We start from the raw sequence: 20,685 nt of genomic DNA, 5'->3' as shown, positions 1-20,685 counted from the left end.
TTCAAACTTTTCAACATTTCTTTCTTCAAAATGTACTGTTGACATCAAAATCAGCAATTTCATTACAATAATGTATTTTACAACTGAAAATCTGTTCTTGCTGTTATTTCTGGCCGCCAAAATCTTGATCTTCAGGAGCCCTTGATCAGAGGTCATTGACCTTGCCGTTTTGCGTCAGTCTGTATCAAGATGGCAGCGCCCATGCTGAGGTGAGTCCCTCGCTCACATTCGAATTTGTCCCCTTTTTATGAAGTAATGAGCATCTTTTGTCGACGATTCAACCTTCGGTATCTTTCTGTGGCTTTCAAGGAACAATTAGATGTGAAATTTCCTTACAATATTCACAAGAAAGACTACTTGGTTGCACAACACATGAGCATCTCGCTCAATGATGAGAACAAAAAACACCATCCTGAGCTTCCTTGCCTTGATAATTAAGAATTTTAAAAATTAGCGATAGTTTGAGCATAGTGTTAAAATGCATAAGACACAAGAGCCCTCTCCCTACTACCCCAGCACCAAATTTTGGCACATTTCGCAAATTTTCTCAGGTGGGTATGACATAGATAAAATACAGCATGTTGTATTCTATATTTCATTGTGTAAAGCATATACAATACCCTTCCCCTGCAGATGTTTGCTGTACACCAGACTCTGTCCCTGTGGCTCTAGAGACCCTGTGCTGCTCTCATCTGTAGTGCACCAAGTCCGACACAACTCCAACAGGACAACCATCGCCAGACTGAACCGTACCAAGTATGCCAGAACGTACAACGCGCGAGTCGTGCAGCCAGATGGATCCACCATCACTGTTCCGTACAAAGAACCCATAGGTGTGATAAAGGTAAGAACACTGGATATACAGTAAGTGAATAGTTTCACCTGGTTGGTAAGTCAATGAGAAAAGGGACTCTTTTTACACAAACAAGTCTTTTATTCAGCCGACGTTTCGGTGACCGTCTGTCACCTTCCTCAGGGCAATTCAGACTGGTCCACATTGCACTACAGCACAGGTGTCGCTGCTATAGATGCATTCCTGACGAAGGTGACAGACGGTCACCCAAAAAACCTGATGAAACTATTCACGAATTGATATACTGGTAGGTGAAATCTGAGTGGTTCAGGTAAATTTATCTGGTTCAGGTTATTTTCGATGTTGCCTGGCCCAGTGCACATATGCTGAAAAGCACTGCTATTGAATCTACAGCATTAGTATTTATTGAACTTCAAATGTAGGTTCTTTCACGATATCTTCTTTTCAAAGATGCCGCTGGACATTGACAGTTTGTCGGACCAGGAGAGACGACTTCGGATGGCCAAACGGATGCCCAAACAGGTGCAGCGGGTGGAAGAGGAATTTGAGGACGACTTTGATGCCAAAAGATACAGCCACTTGTTCAAGAAAAAATAATACTGGACTGAAAATATTTCCGATGACATTGTTTTAGAAAACCCAAGTGTAGGTAGTGTTGAAAACCAACATTAGAGTGACCATACAAAGTTTACTTTTGATCGAAAAATCAAAAAGATTGACTGTTCAATGTGTAAGATGTGGTCTGATTTCTAAGTATGTTTGCTAATAAATCCTTTAAAAAGTACTGGATGTGTTTTGACTTGAAGAGTTGTTTTCTGCAAGTGCTGGAAAAAAAGAGTACTTGTCCTTTTTGGTCAAGTTAACACTATAGCTAAACCACCGGTCTTGTTGGTGTTTCATTCAGCACCAGGGACAGGGGCACCAGTCTTGTTGGTGTGTCATTCAGGGACAGGGGCACCAGTCTTGTTGGTGTGTCATTTAGGGACACCAGTCTTGTTGGTGTGTCATTCAGGGACAGGGGCACCAGTCTTGTTGGTGTGTCATTCAGCACCAGGGACAGGGACACCAGTCTTGTTGACGTGTCATTTAGGGACACCAGTCTTGTTGGTGTGTCATTCAGCACCAAGGACAGGGACACCAGTCTTGTTGGCGTTCATTTAGGGACACCGTCTTGTTGGTGTGTCATTCAGCACCAGGGACAGGGACACCAGTCTTGTTGGTGTGTCATTCAGCACCAGGGACAGGGACACCAGTCTTGTTGGTGTGTCATTCAGCACCAAGGACAGGGACACCAGTCTTGTTGGTGTAGTTCAGCACCAGGGACAGGTCTAAACAAGAGTCTTGATGGTGTGCCATTAAGCACAAGGCACCAGTCTTGTAGGTGTGTAATTCAGGGACGTAGACACCAATCCTGAACCTAGGCATTAAGGACATTCAACACTACTGACAACAGAAGTACACCTGAGCCAAAATATGTGTCACCACAGAAGTACATTTATTCCGACATTTGTAGACAGGTTATTCAGTTAGTTGTAGCATATAGTTTGTATACAAAAATATATTGTACAGTATTATACAGAACATTTGAATAGTGTTTAGCAGTTAAGCTACATCAGCAACTTTGTATCATACAACACAATACAGATTAATTCACTTGTAATGACAATAAAGCTGCATTATGTATTTACAATGAAAAGAAATGTCAATGTTCTGGTCAATTCATGTAATCAAACCTACTCCGAAATATGCATTATGACTGAGTATGTATAAAAGCTAGAAATGTTGTTGCACAAATATGCTGAAAAGTGGTGAAAAAATGTTGCAGAATGCCCTTTTGACATGTACCCAAATTTGCTGCAAATTTCTTGGGATTTGGGAGACTAATAACCCAGAGAGAAATTACATTCATTATTTTTATGTTTACTGAAGGCAAAACATATTGTTTTTACTCAGTTTCCTCTTCTGTTCCAGACCCTAAAATCATTGATATTTCCGTAACTAGCTTTAAGGGACTTCAAATTAAGGTTCGAAATTGTAGTTCGATAACCCCGGGTGAATGACTGCTCGCATCATGCCACACAGGGTTGTGTTTTGAGGGAATAGTGGTCTGGATTTCATCTTGACTGCCAACAAAAATATAGGGAGGAACAAAAAACAGAAGATGCTACATGAAAATATTTCGTCACAGATGGCACACATGAGGCAAACCCACTTCAGTTGGAGAGGGCCACACAGTACATTTCCACTTCAGCCAGGGCAGTTCCAGATTGGTACAAGATCTCCCCACACAGACAGCACAGACACAAGGCCCCGCGGACTAGCCCTACCTCCCCCACTGCTGACAAGCGGACATGACTGTGGGGTCCGGGGAGGATGGGACCCGATTCCCGACGTCAACTCCCCAGACTACAGAGTCATGTCCGCCAGATGGTGCAGTAGAGGAGGTAGAGGTAGTAAGCAGGGCCGAGCGTCGGCCGTCTGTGGGGTTGACCCCGCCCGCCCCTTCCCCACCCAGCTGCAGTGTCGAGTACTGTCTGGTCCGGTTAACTGGAGTGGTGTTGCCCTGATTTGCCCTAACAATCGGTGTTAAAGTCCATATTTACATGTAGTATTTCAGAAATAAAGTAGTTTACTAGAGATGTTTAAAAAAACGAAACAATAGAATGTTTTGGGGGAGGATTCAAGATAATTATTTGTGGGACTTAAGCCCAAATGAGCTTTAGGCAGTGGAATGAAATAGAATATCAATAAAGTCAAAAATTGTTAAGCAGTTTGATTTAAAACAGCAATGAAAATAAATTTGTTTGATACATGTTTCTGGATGACACTTTTTGTTTATAATGTAGCAGGTTGCTGACTGCCAGTGCTGCTCTGCCTCCTACATGTAGAGTCTGTTTGCTGAACTTGTGTGGGTGAGAAGGTGTATGTTGCATGTTTGGTCGCCTGCCCAGAACTTGGGCCAAAATTCCGGGCAGGGACCAAACATTCGTGTAAATGCAGGTGAGTGTAACATGGCTGGCTTCCTGTCCAGTAACAGGGCCAATACTGGAACAAGGAAACCAACACATGTGCATGTGTGCACGTCGCTGGCTGTACTGTCTACGGCATTACAGTAGCAATCCTGTGGTGTTATCGGATTGGCCAGACAGGGCAGTGCTATGGAAACCCATAGCATGCCGGCTCTCTAGTGTGGTCCAACATGATCAGGACACACCAGAGAGCTGTAGAGAGCAGCACTGAACAGTCAGCTGAGAGTTAAGTTTTATCTTTAGCTTGTTCTTACTTAGCTTCTTTTTACTTCAATTGGCTTGTTGTATACTACACAATAAGTTTTACTTCAGAGTCCTTACCAAGTCGTGTATTGGAAGCATTATCTGACTGCCTTCCTGCACTCTACCATACAATCTAGCGCAAATTTGGGTGCTCAGGATCACACAACAGAGTGCACCTCAACCTGCTCTACTCCTGGTGTCTTCAATCGTTCTATTAGCAGTGTTGAGGTTTTTTTATCGCTCTAATTCTGATACAAGTATGTTGGGAATTAGGCGCATCATTTAAAAATCATTGCTCTACTGTACTTACAATATAGGTTCCTAGTTCTCAGTTTAAGCTGACGTAGAACTGAGAAACTGTCCACAAAGGACATTTCACCAGAACAGTTTTTCACCAGTTTCTCTAAAAATTCCCCTAAATTACGTTATCTCAAGGGGTCTTCAAATAAGAGTTTTCACTCTCTTTTTAGTTTAAAAGGGCTCAGGCATGCATATACATGTAGCCCAGCCGGTCTTTTCTCAACTTTGGTGCAGCCTAATTATAACGTGCACATGGACTAAGTCCTGACCAGCAGGACTCAGTGACTCACATTAAAAGTAGTCTTAAAAGGTGATCCACCCTTGTTGTTACAGTCTTGGGTGTGATTGATCCACCATTATACATACAGTAGATCACTACTTCTTAGCCACACACACCCCAAAGGGAAACCCCCTCTTTCAGGACCTACAGCCCCTACCGGAGAGGTAAAGGTTATTTGCTGTGTGCGGGCCACACTCCTGTTGGCCTCCCTTTGGATCAGCAGACTACTACAGTAACTGCTTAAAATATGGCACTTTAAGAACTCTTTAGCTGAGCTCTACAAACTTAAAGTCCAGGTACTTAAGTAGGGTGTGTTTGAACGCTATTGCAGAAAAATTTGTCCATGATAATTTTGATTACTGGTAATTGTCTCAAAGCTGGTTTCTTTTGTTTCCGTCCTAGACGTTTGACATATACATGGACACGTGATGTGGCATAGTGGTTCATGGGTCCTGGTTCTTTTCACCCATCACTTTCTCCGGTATTGCTAGTTATTAAGTTTTAATTAGTTGGCTGCTTTATAATATGTTGTAACTTATATAGTATATTACTTTGCTGGATGCAACAACAGTCAAACACAACCCTGTAACTACTACATGACTATCAGAGTGTCCACTGCACTGGTGTAAGAGGCCTGTTATAAGATAAAAGTTTCAGGCATATTTCTGTGTGTGCTGTGGACATTCCTCTAGTCAGACTGTGTGGCCCTGATGCGTCCCTTATGTGCAGGTTGGTGGTTTTTCGCCCCCCACCCCCACCCCCCACCCCCCGTTTCTTACTCTATCCTTCAACAAAGGCACATGTAACTAATTGCATCTAGTTTGTCTTAAATTCTGCTAAAGTTGAATGGTCAGAAATTGTAAGTCATTTCATGGAAGAATATGAATTTTTGTAAGTGGAAAAATGTGCAATAACACTGTCCATGGACAGATACTTTTATGTAGAGGAAGGATTTTGACCAACAAAGGGGAATGGTGAGGTTTATACCAGGGGTTTCTGTGAAAACTAAACTTTAGACCTGTGAGTTGTTCAGTGTTTGTGAACCACCATGTGCACAATAAGGGACATCAGGGCGACCTGTGGACTTAGTGTTTACGTGCCGGGCCGCTCGGACTCTCACAGCGGCGCTTCAGGAGGCGGCTGTCTCTGGTCCGGTGCTGAGCCCTCTTCTGGTGCCACGCTCGTGCCCTGGCAGACTGGTCAGAGTCGGGCTTCGCAGCCATGGGAGGCCTGGGCTCCATCAGCTGTTGGTGACAGAAATGGAGAAGTGTTTAGGTATAAAGTTTATTTTCAAATCATAAATACTGGCTGCATGTAAGACACTTGTCGGGAAAAAAGGGTGCAGTTCAAAAGGATATTGTCAACGTAACTTCAAGTTGATGATAGGGATTTTTTGTTGTACAAAATATCAACCAGTCAACATGCACTGATACTCACCAAGGACTCCAATTGTTGCTCAGATGTGATGTCACCTGCTGCAGTTCTCCTCCCAGTCAGACTGTGGTGCTGTGGGGCCTGCAGGGACAGCTTGGAGGCTGTGGGACAAAAAATGGAGCAGGTTGAATAAGAATGCAGTATAGCTTCAAGGAAAAAACGTTTGTCGCAGATTGGTTAAGACTTGAGAAGTAGAAGGTGATCAAAATCAATGTCAGGTATCTCCATACTGTTCCTGCCTGAAAAAATAAAGTTCAAGGAAAAAGAAAAAAATGATTTCAAACAATTCCTAAGATCCTTCCTGGTCCATCTTATGTCAAAGGGCTGAAAAACAGAGTTTGGAATAGAACTACATAAACTTAAACACAAAGTTTGCAAACTCTTACCAGTCCTCTCAGAGGAGCGCTTCTTGGCAGCTTCTCGCTTCAGCCTCTGGGCAGCACGGTAGTCTGCGTCCTCCACGGTGATGTACACATCAGGTTCAGGATACCTCTGGGGCCGCGGCTTCTCAACCCTTGTCACCTCCTGCTCATGGCGGGCGTAGTGGTTCCGCGCTCCCACCAGGCTGGGCTGTACAGGCACTCTACGGGCTGCGGATGGAGCAGACAGGTCATCCCCGAACATGGCGGTAGTGTACGCCGCTCGGAGAAGCTGCTCTTCATCGTTGAAAGGCACGGCGTTGTGGCGCTCCTGCTCCAGTTGGTAGACTTTCTCCATCGCAGTGACTTTTGTACCCCGTTTCTTGGCCGGTAGCTTTGAGGAGCTGAGGTCCTCGCCGAACATTTCCGTCTGATATTTCTGGTAGAAGATCCTGTCGGCATGGTCTTCCAGGGCTTGGCCCAGCTCCTCAAATGTAGGCGATGCTCGCGAATACCTTTAGACACAAAAAGGAAAGTATGTATGAATTTAAGTAAGTTATAGGAGTCTAAGGTCCCTAGACAGAATCTAAGAATTATGATAACCTTAATCATCACTATATAATTCAATGTGTAATCACTTAAAGTATGAGAAATGGGCTAAAGGTTCTTCACTAGAGTCAGAATGTGGGATCACGCTTAAGGATGAGATATTTTTGCACTGGATGTACCTGTTTGGCTGGTCCTGTGAGAGTCCTCCCGGTGGAACGTACAGTGGCTTGTATCCTAAGCTCAGCTCCAGGTCAGCTTCTGCACACAGGGTTGACGCGTTGTTGTTTCCACTGACGTGCACGTAAGGGGCCTTACGGTGACTGCGGCTGGCTTTGCCTGTTTGCCGCTTTAGACCCAGAGATGCCTGATCAACTGGCGTAGGTTTTGGGGGAGGGGCGGGGACATGGTAGGCTTCTGCACTCAGCGCCGATGTCTGGTTGTTCATGCTGACCTTGGGGGCCTCTCGGCGACTGCGGCGGGCTTTGCTTGTTGCCGCTGTAGATCCAGGGATGCCTGATCCACTGGAGTAGGTTTAGGTGGAGGGGCGGGGATGTGAAGGCCTTCTGCACTCAGTGCCAACGCCTGCTTGTTTTCGTTGACCCGGGGGACCTCGCGGCGACTGCAGCGGGCTTTGCCTGTTTGCCGCTGTAGACCCAGGGATGCCTGATCCACAGGCGTAGGTTTTGGTGGAGGGGCAGGGACATGGTAGGCTTCTGCACTCAGCGCCGATGTCTGGTTGTTCATGCTGACCTTGGGGGCCTCGCGGCGACTGCGGCGGGCTTTGCTTGTTTGCCGCTGTAGATCCAGGGATGCCTGCTCCTCTGGTGTAGGTTTTGGGGGAGGGACAGGGACATGGTAGTCTTCTGCACTCAGCGCCAATGCCTGGTTGTTCATGCAGACCTTGGGGGCCTCACGGCGACTGCGGCGGGCTTTGCTTGTTTGCGGCTGTAGATCCAGAGATGCCTGATCCACTGGCATAGGTTTTGGGGGAGGGGCAGGGACATGACGGCCTTCTGCACTCAGCACTGATGGCTGTTTGTTGACACTGACAAGGGAGGCCTCGCGGCGGCTTCGCTGGGTTTTGCGGGTCTGTAGACCCAAGGATGCCTGGCTGATTGGCGTAGGTTTAGGGGGAGGGGCGGGGACACAGTAGGCTTCTGCACTCAGCACTGATGGCTGTTTGTTGACACTGACGTGGGGGGCCTCGTGGCGGCTTCGCTGGGTTTTGCGGGTCTGTAGACCCAAGGATGCCTGGCTGATTGGCATAGGTTTAGGGGGAGGGGCGGGGACACGATAGGCCGGGTGGGATGCAACAACCTCTTTAAGTCTTCTGTACATGGTGCATGACCAGGGTAGGTGTCTGCAATAACAAAAAAATCTGCAATCTTACACTAGTAGTTCTAGAAAATTTAAAGGAACTTTTAAGGAACTGTTTCTTTCTTTCTCTCTCTCGTCACTTGTAATATTTACAATCTACAGGTGCCTAGTATAAAAAAAATCTAGTACTGAGAAAGAAACAAGTCTAGTAATGACGTTTAAGTCTTGAAAACCTCTGTATATTTACAGTAAAAACCCTTCCTTCCTAACATGCTTGTCAATATTGCCTTCTAACTCTTCCTCTAGAATCAGAGAAATAGTACCTACGCTGACTTGGCTTAAGGTGAAAAGCAGAATACAATTTCAACCAGAATATCAACTTTTTCTGCTTAGATATACCATGACAATGTCTTACTATCTAATCAAGTTCTAAACAATCTAATCAAGTTCATCAACACAATAATATAGGCACCCTTTTCTGTGGTCTTGCACAACTATAAATTACGAAGTCTTTTTGCACTTTTCTTGAAACGTAGGAGATTATATACTTCAACACTACGGGCAAATTTTCTGACCAAAGTTTACTCCTCAAAGTCTTTTCTGTATCCTAATTCTCCACCGAAACCCCTTTAAGTCAGCTTTCTGTGAAGAAAACAAGACGAGCCTCTAGGCTCTAGGTGTTCACGATTTTGTTCTACCACACTTTTCAAAGTGCCGCAACTTTTTGATGAAAAAACTACTTACCTTTACTTCAATCTAAATCTGCTAACTTGTGCTGGACATGTGAAGTTACTGTAGATGGTGGTATGGTGGGTTATGTAGTTTTCTTTGACTCTACGGTCTTCTTATTTTAGGCTGTCATAACGGTTTTCACTGCTTGTTGCTTTTGTTGACTCTTCGGTGTCAACACTTGCTGTATTCAAGATGGCGGCCCCCCAGAACTCTCTCACGTCAAAAGGTCGTCCTTTTGACGCCGATATCTCCGATTCTGAGTAAGTTAACCCGGTCCCATGGTTGCAGTAGTTAGAAGTAGGGGTAAATGAAATTTACGGAACTTTTTGGCCGTCAAAACGCCGAATGGCAGCTAGAAATGGGAGTTTTGTGGGAGAGCGATGTACTCCCGACCGCACTCCGGCTCAGTTGTCAAGATTGTACCAGACGTGACGTCACGATTGTTCGAACAATCAGGTTGCCCGGCAACGGGCTCGGGTTACGGCTGGATGGAACCAATAAACAAACTAACTTTGCTATAAAACAAAGAAAATTGCACAGTAGAAAACTTAAAATTAGATAAAATGAGAGTATTGTGGCAATTACAATAAGAATTATAGTGGTAATGTGTGTGGTGACAACTAACAAGAGGGTGAAAACTATCATAAATGGTCTTGGATACCGTAACAGAACGTAAGATAGTCAAGGATGTGAGAAGAAATGAAATCTTACACACACACAATTTCCACGGGTTTTCTTTATTTCTTCACTCGTCTGGTTCCCTGGACATCCTACACCAGCAACAGAGTTGATATACGAGTTATCAACAGCTGATCGCGCTCCCCAGGCGTGGGAATAGCGTTTGTCAATGACACAAATTGGGATAGTTTGTCCTGTCCTTGGTGCTGAATACGCCTACCGGTCCCTGGCTAGGGATGTCGTGGGGCACTTTACGGCTAAGCATAGTACTTCGTATTTCCCTTGCCTTTCATGTGCTACCGCCTAGGCTTGGCTAGGGTAATGTGGCTCAATTCAGAGATATTATCATCCCATGTTTCCCACTTCTCTATTTTTGTGACCTTTTCCGAAACCGTTCTTAAAACAAACCAGTCCGGGCCAATGGTCGGCCTTATCCCACGAGCAATCAGTAGTTATTTCACGGTCTTTTCTTCAGCAGATCCAAACAACTGTGTCTGCTCTGACTGAAACAAATAAGCGTACGTATTCGTGGTACAGTTACAGTATGAAGAAAGCTGTAGACATCTCACATTATGAATTAGCATGCCGTAACGTTACACCTTTGATATTGAGTCATCCCAACTCTTTGAAATACCATTATGTTATAGACATGCATATGTGTATCTACTGCTGAGCGAGCAACCTGATACGACGTTTGATATTTTCCCTTTTCTTCACACCTGCATGCCAAACTAAATACAGACTACAGTTACTATTTCTCTGCTATCACAAGCTAATTTTCATCTTGATGTTAAGTAGAAAACTCAGTTGAGTGACGTCATTTCTCGTACATCTGGCCAAAAACACTAGCGAGGGATCGCACAGAGCTTGAACGGATGCGGTCTCAGCGTTATACCAAAGACGCCCTCAGTGGTTGGACGAGGAGCGTCCTCTGGCGGCCGGAAGGTGAAGGACTGCAGCAGGGTCGAGAAGAACAGGAAAAGCTCCATCCTGGCCAGCTGCTCCCCAAGACACACACGTCGGCCTGGAAATAAAGAATTCCGAGTAGTAAAATCAGCCAACCGTCATGATCCTCTGTAACATTCTTGTGGTGATTATATCTCTATTTGTTTATTTGTCTAGGGCTGATACAAAGGTCCAAGGAATCAAAGGCCTATTTAAAGCTGATAAGTACCTCCTGAAAAGGGCAGGAAAGACTCAGGCTTGTTGATGACGTTCCCTTCCGCGTCCAGAAACCTTCCGGGGTCGAACCGGTCCGGATCAGGCCAGTAGACGGGGTCCATGTGGAGGGAGTAAAGGTTCACTATTACCTGGATCAACGAAAATAGAAAATACGCCCATCCACTCAAACACACAGTAAACAGAACATAATCTGATATTTCAGTATATACCCCCTGGCGCATGGCCGAAAAGGACTGCCACTAGGTCAAAAAGTTAACTCTCACTTATGATATGTGGCAATTTTCAAATGAAGGGGCCATTTATGCAAAGTTAGAAAAAGACGTAGTGACCTTATGAAGGGTAGTCCTTGACGGCAGTGTAGCCGTTCAGAACCACCACATCTTTCATCCCCATCCTGACGGTGAAGACGTCCCCGTACTGCCGCCTCCACGCCGTCAGCTTGAGGTGAGGCGCTCGGCCCAAGGCGAGGAGGTGCCCGAGAACAAGCACGCGTCCTGCCGGGTAGGGAGGCAGGTTTCTTCAGCGCTTCAGGAGGCAACACCCCAAGAAAAAGGCGGCACAGAAGACGAGATACGTCTGCAAAGTCAGTCCAGAGATCTGCAAAATCTCTCGGACGGACTCAGTTATCCAGCCGACGGTTACGGCGATGTTTGTTAAGAATGCAGACGACCTGCATAATTAGAGCCTGTGGCCACGTGGCTGCTTACCCGACGAGTAGTATGACTACACCGACACACCCGGGTCAAACTTATTACTCATTATCTCTCCTGTGCTCTATGGCACGTACTTAGTGTCTTTGCATCACCCCAGCCTTGCCAATCTTCCCATATTTCGAGTAAGAGTCGAAGAGAGAGAGAGACAAGAGTTTGTTTATTTCTACTGGTCTACTATGCCATTTTCTCAATCTGTGCCATGTTTTCCCGGACCCTTCCTATGATGACTGTGCCCTCTTGGAGTAAAAGGCCTTAGACCCTGCATGACGCTAACAATGTCACGAATGCAGTAGACAAAGCGGTTATGGAAATCATCCACGAACTATGGCCTACATTCTTTGTCTTGAAATGTCTGCGTCTTTTCTAGTGTTCCTGCAATGACCATAAGAAAATCCGTGTTCAAACATTGCTTTATTCATAATAACAATAAAGACTTTGCAACTAGTCTCATCACACTTCATGTTGATTTTGTAACATTTTCAGACTTGAATCTCAATTGCGTTTTCTACATAACGCTCGATCCGCCATCTATAACATTCATAGATTTGTATATGATTTTAGATACTAATTCGTCACTGTATCACATGTAAATGTTCTGTTATTGTAAGTGCTGTATTTTTTTCATCGTATTAAGAAAAACAATCCATACATACGTTTACCTCACACTTAATTGAGAAAACAAACTTTGATTATAAAACGCCATCAGTATACTCTTGTACCGCCATAGCTACACCGTTGTACTATTCATCACACGTAACGTAATGTAAAGGTTAGAAATTAGTCTGTCACTCAGAATGTTGTTAGGGTGTTCAAAACAAGTCGTGACTCAGATCCGACATTTCTCACATGGCTGGTGTGTAGTAGGCATCCTTCCATCTCGAATGGCTGATACAGAATGTTAATAATCTAACTGTTTTTGTGCAAATTTGTAACAACCCTCACTTTTACATTCTTTGAGACTATTACACAGACATGCATTACATTGTATGTTGTAAGTCCTGGTCAGATAAGGTCACCTGTATTTCCCTGTTTTTACACGTGTTACTTCTGTGTGAAATAAAGCTGTGTAAGTTTGACGCATGTCCGACCGTCTTCCCTGCCTCTCTTTGCTGTTTCTTCGTCATTTTCCTCCCCAGATGACGTCACATAGGCGTGGCCCGAGTTCTCCTCTGTGTTGGACGAAGCAGTGTCTAAGTCCGACACGGGTTCGTCCATTTTTCCTGACGGTCCTTGCTGTTTTTCATCATTTTCCTCCCCATGGCCAGGAAACGTCACATAGAAGTGGTCAGAGCTGTCCTCCTCTATGTTGGACGAATCAGTTTCTGAGTCAAGCATGTGCCCTTCTTGAGGTTTTGTTTCATTTTCGTCTTCCTTTGCATTTTCTGTCTCAGGAAATGTCACGTAAACGTGATCAGAAATGTCGTCTGAGTTGATCGGCACAACATCTAAGTCTGACGCTTGACCATTTGGGCGTTCTGTTTCTCGTTCGTTTTCATCATTTTCCTCCGCAGGAAACGTCACATAGGTGTGGTCACTATTGTCCTCTGCGTTGGACGAATCAGTGTCTATGTCTGGCGTGTGTTCACCTTTCTTTTCTGCCTCTTTTTGCCATTCTTCGTCATTTTCCTCTCCAGGAAACGTTACATTGGTGTGAGCACCCTCTTGTTCTGCGTTGGATAAAGCCGTGTCTAAGTCTGACTTGCGTCCTTTCTTTTTCCTGTTTTCCCGTCAACATTTTCCTCCCCAGGAAACGTTATATAGTCGTTGTCTGACACATCATCAGCACATGCAGAGGTGGATGTAATGTTCCTGTCGTCCGCTTTTCCCTCAGATTGTGTCTTTTCTCCATTCCCAGTGTCTTCTCCTGGAGAATGGGTAGGGAGCGTCATGTCTGAGTCGCTCCCGTCATCACTTCGTTTGGTGGCTTCTGACGCCGGCGTTGTGACTGAATCTGTGACTGGTCTCTCGTTGTCATATTGACCGCCGTCTGACGCCACATTGTCCGAAGATGTCGTGGCCTTACTTTTGATGATTCCAGAGGCGTTCGTATCGTTGTCGTAGTGCCCACTCGCTTGGGCTTGAGCGTGGACTTCGGCGAGTACGCGTAACACATTACTCTTGGCTTTGGGCCTGCTCCTTGTCGCATTGGCAGTGTTGCAGAGTCCTGTTGCTTTGTTGTCGTTGTCATATTGTCCGTTTGCTTGTGCTTGAGCGTGAACGTCTGCAAGTACACGTAACACGTTACTCTTGACTCTGGGCCTATCCCTTGTCACTTTCTGGTTGCGACGAGGTCGGTCACTTTCAGCCTTGGCAAGGGAAGGTGTCTTCCCTGGTTTCTTACAGGGCAAGTTTTGAGGGACTGTCCGGCGCGGATGCTTGCTCGCAACATCATCGTCATCATCAGAAAACTGGTCGTTGTTTTCATACTGACCTCCGTGTGTGCAGTCCCTGTCAGAAAACCGGTCGTCGTTTTCGTATTCGTTTCTCTTTCCAACGCCTGTGTCCGAAAATTGGTCGTCGTTTTCATAATGAACTCCGTTTTTCCCTTCTGTGTCCGAAAATTGGTCGTCATTTTCGTAGCTGACCCCTCTGGCTGCTGAGTCCGTGTCTGAGATCTGGTCATCGTTGCCGTAGTATCTTCTCCTGTGTCCATTGGCGTTGTCCCGCTGACGGTCTCCTTTACACTTGCTCACACAAACAGCTATCACCATCACGATAACGGAGCATCCAACGACAGGCGCCAGTCCAACCAGGACAAGTTGCATCGGAGATAGTCCACGGCCAGGGCTGGATGTAGCGGCCTCCGTTTCGACACCTTTGCCTCCCATGGCTGTCGTTGCATCCCAAGTAGGTGTACATGTCGTTTGGGACTGAGAGGCGTACGTGTACGTGTAGGTTCTTGTGCTCGTCTCGTTTGTTGCTTTCTGGAGTTCGTTTGGAGGCTCGGTGCTAGCGACAGTGAGCACAGTGGACGCACTCGCGGCGTTAGCATGATTGGCCGTAACCAGGCAAGTGTACCGACCTTCCATCCCGCGACGGAGTGTGGAGATGTGCAGCACGGAGTAGCACGTTTTCTTTGTTTCACGTCTGGTGACGGGTGTTTCCTTACAGTACGATTCTCTCACGTCGGTGTAGGCTCTGGAGTACTCGCGGGTTGACGACAGAAGGTCTCCATTTGGAGCGATCCAAGAGAACGTCAGATCTAGACCTTCCTGACAGTCTGTCTGACAGGTGAGCGAAACGTTACCTGTAACCGTCCCGTAGTCTGAGGACACAGACACCTTGTAGTCACACTTCAGATCGTCCAGAGACAACGTTTGGATTCTCTTGTACGGGTAAGTGCCACACTTGATGATCCACTGCTTGTTTCTAGTCCATCTCTTCATATCGCGCAGCTTACAGTCACACGGGAGACCGTTTTGAGCCAAAACCAGACGTGAGACGTGCTTCAGCTCTTCAGGTGCGATGAGTGACGTTAAAGGATTAAACGTCATCGTGAACTCTAGAGGCCAGGGGGACTGATATGTCCCCTGCGGAATGCTGGAAAGACAGTTGCTGCTCAGGGAAAGCTTGCGTAGTCTGGCGAGTCCAACAAATGCCGCGTCATCAATGTAGTGTAGCCGGTTAATGTTCAACTTCAGGGATTCCAGTTTGGTCAGTCCCCTGAATGTCTCGGCCTCTAAGCGGGTGATCTTGTTCTTGGTTATGGAGAGTTGTGACAGATTCGGTAAGGTTTGAAATGACCGTGGTTGGATGGTCACAACTTGGCTCTCAAATATAGTCAATATCTCCAAATATTGGAGACTAGGAAAGTCCCCCGGTGTGATATTTGGGATGTTCTGATTCCATATTTCGAATCGTTTCAGACCGGTTGGTAAAGGTTTTGGGATGGAGTGTAAAGAATAGGCTTTGGAGCACGTTAGCTGGGTAGTATCGTCCCTAAAGTTCCCTTCGTACGTGTACATCTTAGTCGAACAACAACACTCCAGGTTCGGGTAGGAGGCTGTGTGGCCTGCTCCGCTCCATGTCAAAAATACGACCAAACCAAGCAGACTGGAGTGCGCCATCTCAAGAGTCACGGCATCCGAAGACGACCAAGTTAAGTCTTCAGATAGATCTTGGACACTCACCCACAGAGTCAAGAAAACATGAAGAATGGACGAAGCCTCTATACCTTTTTCCGAGCAGTTTTTCCCCAGCCTTTCCCCAGCCAGAAATCTCCTCAAATGAAAATACCATCTCGCACTCACACGGAGTGTATACATAACAATAACCACGACGTACGTAGAATTAAATTTCCTGTTGACTTGAATATTTATAGCAAATACAGACGAAACGTTCTTATATGTTTTTTTAGCCTGATCATAGCTGACGAGGGATAGGTTAGGTGTGGTGCGTCGAGGTGTGATTAAGAAAAAAATACTAACCACTGAATCTCAAACTGTAACCCAAGTGCATTATATAGAGTCTGCATATACAATTTTACAACGTTGTGTAACGTTTGCCCAAACATCCGAATGGAAAAGTTCATTTTTATTTATTCATTTGGCTTACAAAGAAGCCAGGGTGTCCCACCTAGTCAAGGACTATTACTAAGGGACACCCTGGGAAAAGTTACATCAAGTTATAACGCCTTTAAACTTAATTTTGTAACAGAATCAGATCCACTTTTCTACAACTGTTGCATCTTTGATGACGGACTACATTAAGAAGTATTTATATTGCTACAAAGCAGGCAGTCATGTATCCTTGTCATCTTTACATTTGACGGTCTTTAACAGTAAAGATAACCTGGCATGTTAACGTTCTGTAAGGTTACATTTAGGATTAATCTATCCGGAAATATTCATGAAAACGAATAAATGCAAAACCACATTTGTTCCTCCAAGTTTGTTATAACTGTTCATTGGCCTGTTGGTCTAGAGGGCGCGCGTGGTCCCGAGTTCGAATCCCGGACAGGCCCGATTATTTTTCCCGCCACTGGTAAAGTTTCACCTAGCAGACGAGCTAAGCTGGGTTACGGGAATCGGAGAGTTTCCCGTGCGGGAACTGTGCCATAGAGGGGGAGAAATTCCCGCGGACGGGAATCTCTCCACCTAGCAGTGCCGAGTCCCGTACGGGAACTTCACCACTCACGACTGACCGTGCGCGCAAGTTTTGGGGGATACAGACGGGAATGTCACCAAATTACACGAACGGGAATTAGACCATTTTAGCCGATATTTCGCGTACGGGAAATTCACCAGCACTGACCCTACCGTCCGCGAACGCCGTACTCGGGGACTGACACGGCATATACTTAAAGTATACGGACGGGAATGTCACCAAATTACACGAACGGGAATTAGACCAGTTTAGCCGACATTGCGCGTACGGGAAATTCACCAGCACTCACGGACAAAACAGTGTCTGTTCGCGTACGGGAAATTCACCAGCACTGGCCCTACCGTCCGAGTACGCCGTACATATACGGACGGGAATGTCACCAAATTACACGAACGGGAATTGGACCATTTTAGCCGACATTGCGCATACGGGAAATTCACCAGCACTCACAGACAAAACAGTGTCTGCCCGCCCGGAGCCTGCCGCCCGATATAGATTTTTACTCATCGATTTTTACAAGTATCGGTAAAAAAAGGCTGGCTTATCGATGCATCCGATCTTCATGGCAAATTGTGACACAATGAAATGCAGACAGTGATCAGTTTAACCAATGGCAAGTGAACTTTATTTACAATGTAGCACAATTTCCCTCATATGTTTACAAAGTATTCAATGTAACGTTACTACTACAACTGAGTAGCAAATCGCTTCGTTTGATACGTAGAAGACAAGCTACAGATAAATGTACATGTACATCATCAAAATACACATATTCTTATATTACAAAAAATTAAGTTCTGGGTCAATTCTGACATTGTCTGACCGACTGGGGTACAATACACGCTCGTAGACAATATGTAATGTTAGTGTAACGTTACAAGTCGACAACGCATTACAAAATATTGCTTGGTTTTTTTCTTCAATTTCAGAATCTCTAGCTAGCACATGAAAATGATCCTAACTAAAATTAACTTTTATTTTCCATATTTACAAATGTTTAGCTTACGATGTCCGTAGATTACATGGAAATCTTGCAACAGTCTGTGGGCACTCCATAATTTTGAACAAAGCAAAGATGGCGGACATGGCGTGGGTAGCTTGGGTGTAGGTATCCCAGCATTCCATGCGGTAAGTTTTGGCGGCACATTCAACTTGTAAGTTTTAAATGTAAACTCAGTGTTACGACAGATGAAGAAAATCTAAAATGCATTTCACTCAACATCAATATTGACTAAGGCACTTACTTGGAGGGCTGTAGGAAGAAGTGGAAACAATGAACATGTAGTACTGTACCTAATGGTATCAGGTCGTTTCCCCCCCACGGCGTTTCCCCCCCACGGCAGTTCCCCGTCTAGTTGGACGTTTCCCCGACAAGTAATTTTATGTTATGTTGTGTCCCTTCTGAATGGATATTTGAGCAATCATTATTACCTCAACTGTTTAGAATTAATATCTACTGTAATGTCTGAATCATGTAATAATTATTTTGACGAATTTTGCAGATTTTCAAGCCGATACAGACTGGCGGCGGCGGGGAACACGACCTTTATCTGAAGAAGAAAGCACCAGTACTGACAGATTTCCTTAGCAGTGTCACCAAAGCAGGCTGCATTCCTCCTGACATTTCAACTCTTGTTCTCTCCCTCAGGACAGTTCTCATTCAGACTTTCAAGGGTGTTGAGAAGCCTTCCCCAGATTGTTATCCTACTCCCCCTGGACCTTCTACTCTTTCTTTTTTCCCTTCCCTTCCTCAGCACTGCGGTCTTCCTAGGTATGCTGTGGATGAAGCAAGGAAGTGCAGGGAGAAGGACAGCTGCCGGAAAGAGTCGTATGGCCACCCAACACTAACTCCAGGGCTGTTTACTATCTTCTGTCGTCATGGTGTCTGTTATGGTTTTGAGGCCATGAGAAGCTGTGAATCACCTCATCACCCGTTTGAGATCTTGAGGACAAGGTTCAAGGTGGCCCCTAGAGTAGTTGTGTATGATAACAGCTGTCAGCTTCACAGGTATGCGATGAATAGGGAGCCCCACTTCTTTCAGAAGACTATGTTTGTTGTTGACCGGTTCCACTTTAAGGGACACATTGGCTGTTCACTGGGGTACTGCATGGACAGTTATTCCACTAGAGAAGAGATTCGGACCATCAACTCCCAGGTGAATGAGCAAGCAAACTCTGGTCTCATCAGGATCCAACCACAGCTCGCCTACATGTCACCTAACAACTTTATGTTCCATGCTTCTTTGTTCTTGGCACTCAGAAACATGCGTGTTCGTGACGAGCAATAGGGACAGCATGGAGGAAGTACAACCCAACATGTTTTCCATTTCTAACTCATTAGCTTCTGTTTTTTTTTCAGCATTAACTTTTTGTCTTTTGTTTTAAATTTTCAGCTCTAACTTTTCATTTTTGTTTACCATCTTTTAACTCACAAGCTTTTCTTTTTTCAGCATTAACTTTTTGGCTTTTGTTTTAAATTTTCAGCTCTAACTTTTCATTTTTGTTTACCATCTTTTAACTCACAAGCTTTTCTTTTTCAGCATTAACTTTTTGTTTTGAATTTTCAGCTCTAACTTTTCATTTTTGTTTACCATCTTTTAACTCACAAGCTTTTCTTTTTTCAGCATTAACTTTTTGTTTTGAATCTTCAGCTCTAACTTTTCATTTTTGTTTTCCAGCTTTAACTCATTAGCTTTTGTTTTTTCAGCATTAACTTTTGAATTTGTGTTTTTCAGTTCTTTTGTAATACTAGTCATGTATATGAACTGTAACATTAGTCCTGCATATGAACTGTAGCGTTAGGAATATGAACTGTAACATTAGTTATGTATATGAACTGTAACGTTAGTCATGTATATGGAATATGAACTGTAACATAAGTTATGTAACTGTAACATTAGTTATGTATATGAACTGTAACGTTAGTCATGTATATGGAATATGAACTGTAACATTAGTTATGTAACTGTAACATTAGTTATGTATATGAACTGTAACGTTAGTCGTGTATATGGAATATGAACTGTAACATTAGTTATGTAACTGTAACATTAGTTATGTACATGTATATGAACTGTAACGTTAGTCATGTATATGGAATATGAACTGTAACATTAGTTATGTAACTGTAACATTAGTTATGTATATGAACTGTAACGTTAGTCATGTAGCGTTATATGGAATATGAACTGTAACATTAGTTATGTAACTGTAATGTTAGTCATGTATATGGAATATGAACTGTAACATTAGTTTATATGAACTGTAACGTTAGTCGTGTATATGGAATATGAACTGTAACATTAGTTATGTAACTGTAATGTTAGTCATGTATATGGAATATGAACTGTAACATTAGTGTATATGAACTGTAACGTTAGTCATGTATATGGGAAATGAACTGTAACATTAGTTATGTAACTGTAAGGTTAGTCATGTATATGAAGTAAAAAGTCATTGTTAGTAAACTGATCGAGTTCTCCAACATGAAAAGACAACAAGAACATACAACTCAAATGACTGACTTCTTATTGGTTTTACATTACCTTAGTTGTAAGATCGTGTCGATAAAAGCCTCAACACAATTGCAACTGGAACAAAAAATAAACAAAGTTAGGGTTTTCACCAACATAGGGGCAGCGAAGCCACATGGCGAGCGCGGCGCGGGCACAATGTGTATTATGGGGGTATCAGTTATCAAATTTATAACCCTCTGAATCACAAATTCCGCAGTTTTTCAATTAATCCTTAATTGCAGTAAGGAAATCTTTTACTTCCTAGTAAACAAAACAGTTTAAAGTTAAGTTAGGCAAATTTTAAATTAAAGATGCGGCCACAAGGGAGAATCTCATTTCAAACACCTTGTACCAACTTTGCCAACCAAAAAAAGAGAAAAACTTGTTGGCATATGTCATCTTTGTGGCTGTTTAGAATATTACCCCCCCCCAAA

The 20,685-nt window shown here is 44.2% G+C and overlaps 3 protein-coding genes and 1 pseudogene across 3 annotated transcripts; 2 read left to right on the top strand and 2 right to left on the bottom strand.

Moving 5' to 3' along the window:
- The first annotated feature begins 98 nt into the window (after window positions 1-98).
- Window positions 99-1,598, top strand: LOC109474512 (39S ribosomal protein L55, mitochondrial-like). Its single transcript, XM_019774805.1, has 3 exons — window positions 99-209; window positions 634-844; window positions 1,265-1,598. Exons 1-3 carry the CDS (start codon window positions 190-192, stop codon window positions 1,409-1,411), a joined length of 378 nt encoding a protein of 125 aa, XP_019630364.1. The 5' UTR covers window positions 99-189; the 3' UTR covers window positions 1,412-1,598.
- Window positions 1,599-5,521: 3,923 nt separating this feature from the next.
- On the bottom strand, window positions 5,522-8,349 carry LOC109474440 (annotated as a pseudogene).
- Window positions 8,350-12,342: 3,993 nt separating this feature from the next.
- On the bottom strand, window positions 12,343-15,697 carry LOC109474439. Its single transcript, XM_019774734.1, has 2 exons — window positions 13,330-15,697; window positions 12,343-13,297 (listed from the first exon to the last, which is right to left on the bottom strand). The coding sequence occupies exons 1-2, from the start codon at window positions 15,695-15,697 to the stop codon at window positions 12,672-12,674; spliced, it is 2,994 nt and encodes a 997-aa protein (XP_019630293.1). The 3' UTR covers window positions 12,343-12,671.
- A 2,114-nt stretch (window positions 15,698-17,811) lies between these two features.
- LOC109474438 lies at window positions 17,812-19,261 on the top strand. The gene is made up of 2 exons (XM_019774732.1): window positions 17,812-17,829; window positions 18,239-19,261. Exons 1-2 carry the CDS (start codon window positions 17,812-17,814, stop codon window positions 19,022-19,024), a joined length of 804 nt encoding a protein of 267 aa, XP_019630291.1. The 3' UTR covers window positions 19,025-19,261.
- The last annotated feature ends 1,424 nt before the right edge of the window (window positions 19,262-20,685 follow it).

This window comes from Branchiostoma belcheri, unplaced genomic scaffold (genome assembly GCF_001625305.1).
Source record: "Branchiostoma belcheri isolate BF01 breed outbred unplaced genomic scaffold, Haploidv18h27 scaffold31, whole genome shotgun sequence".
Classification (NCBI taxonomy): domain Eukaryota; kingdom Metazoa; phylum Chordata; class Leptocardii; order Amphioxiformes; family Branchiostomatidae; genus Branchiostoma; species Branchiostoma belcheri.
Note: the sequence above shows the minus strand (reverse complement) of the source record. Positions and strands in the feature narration are given on the sequence as shown.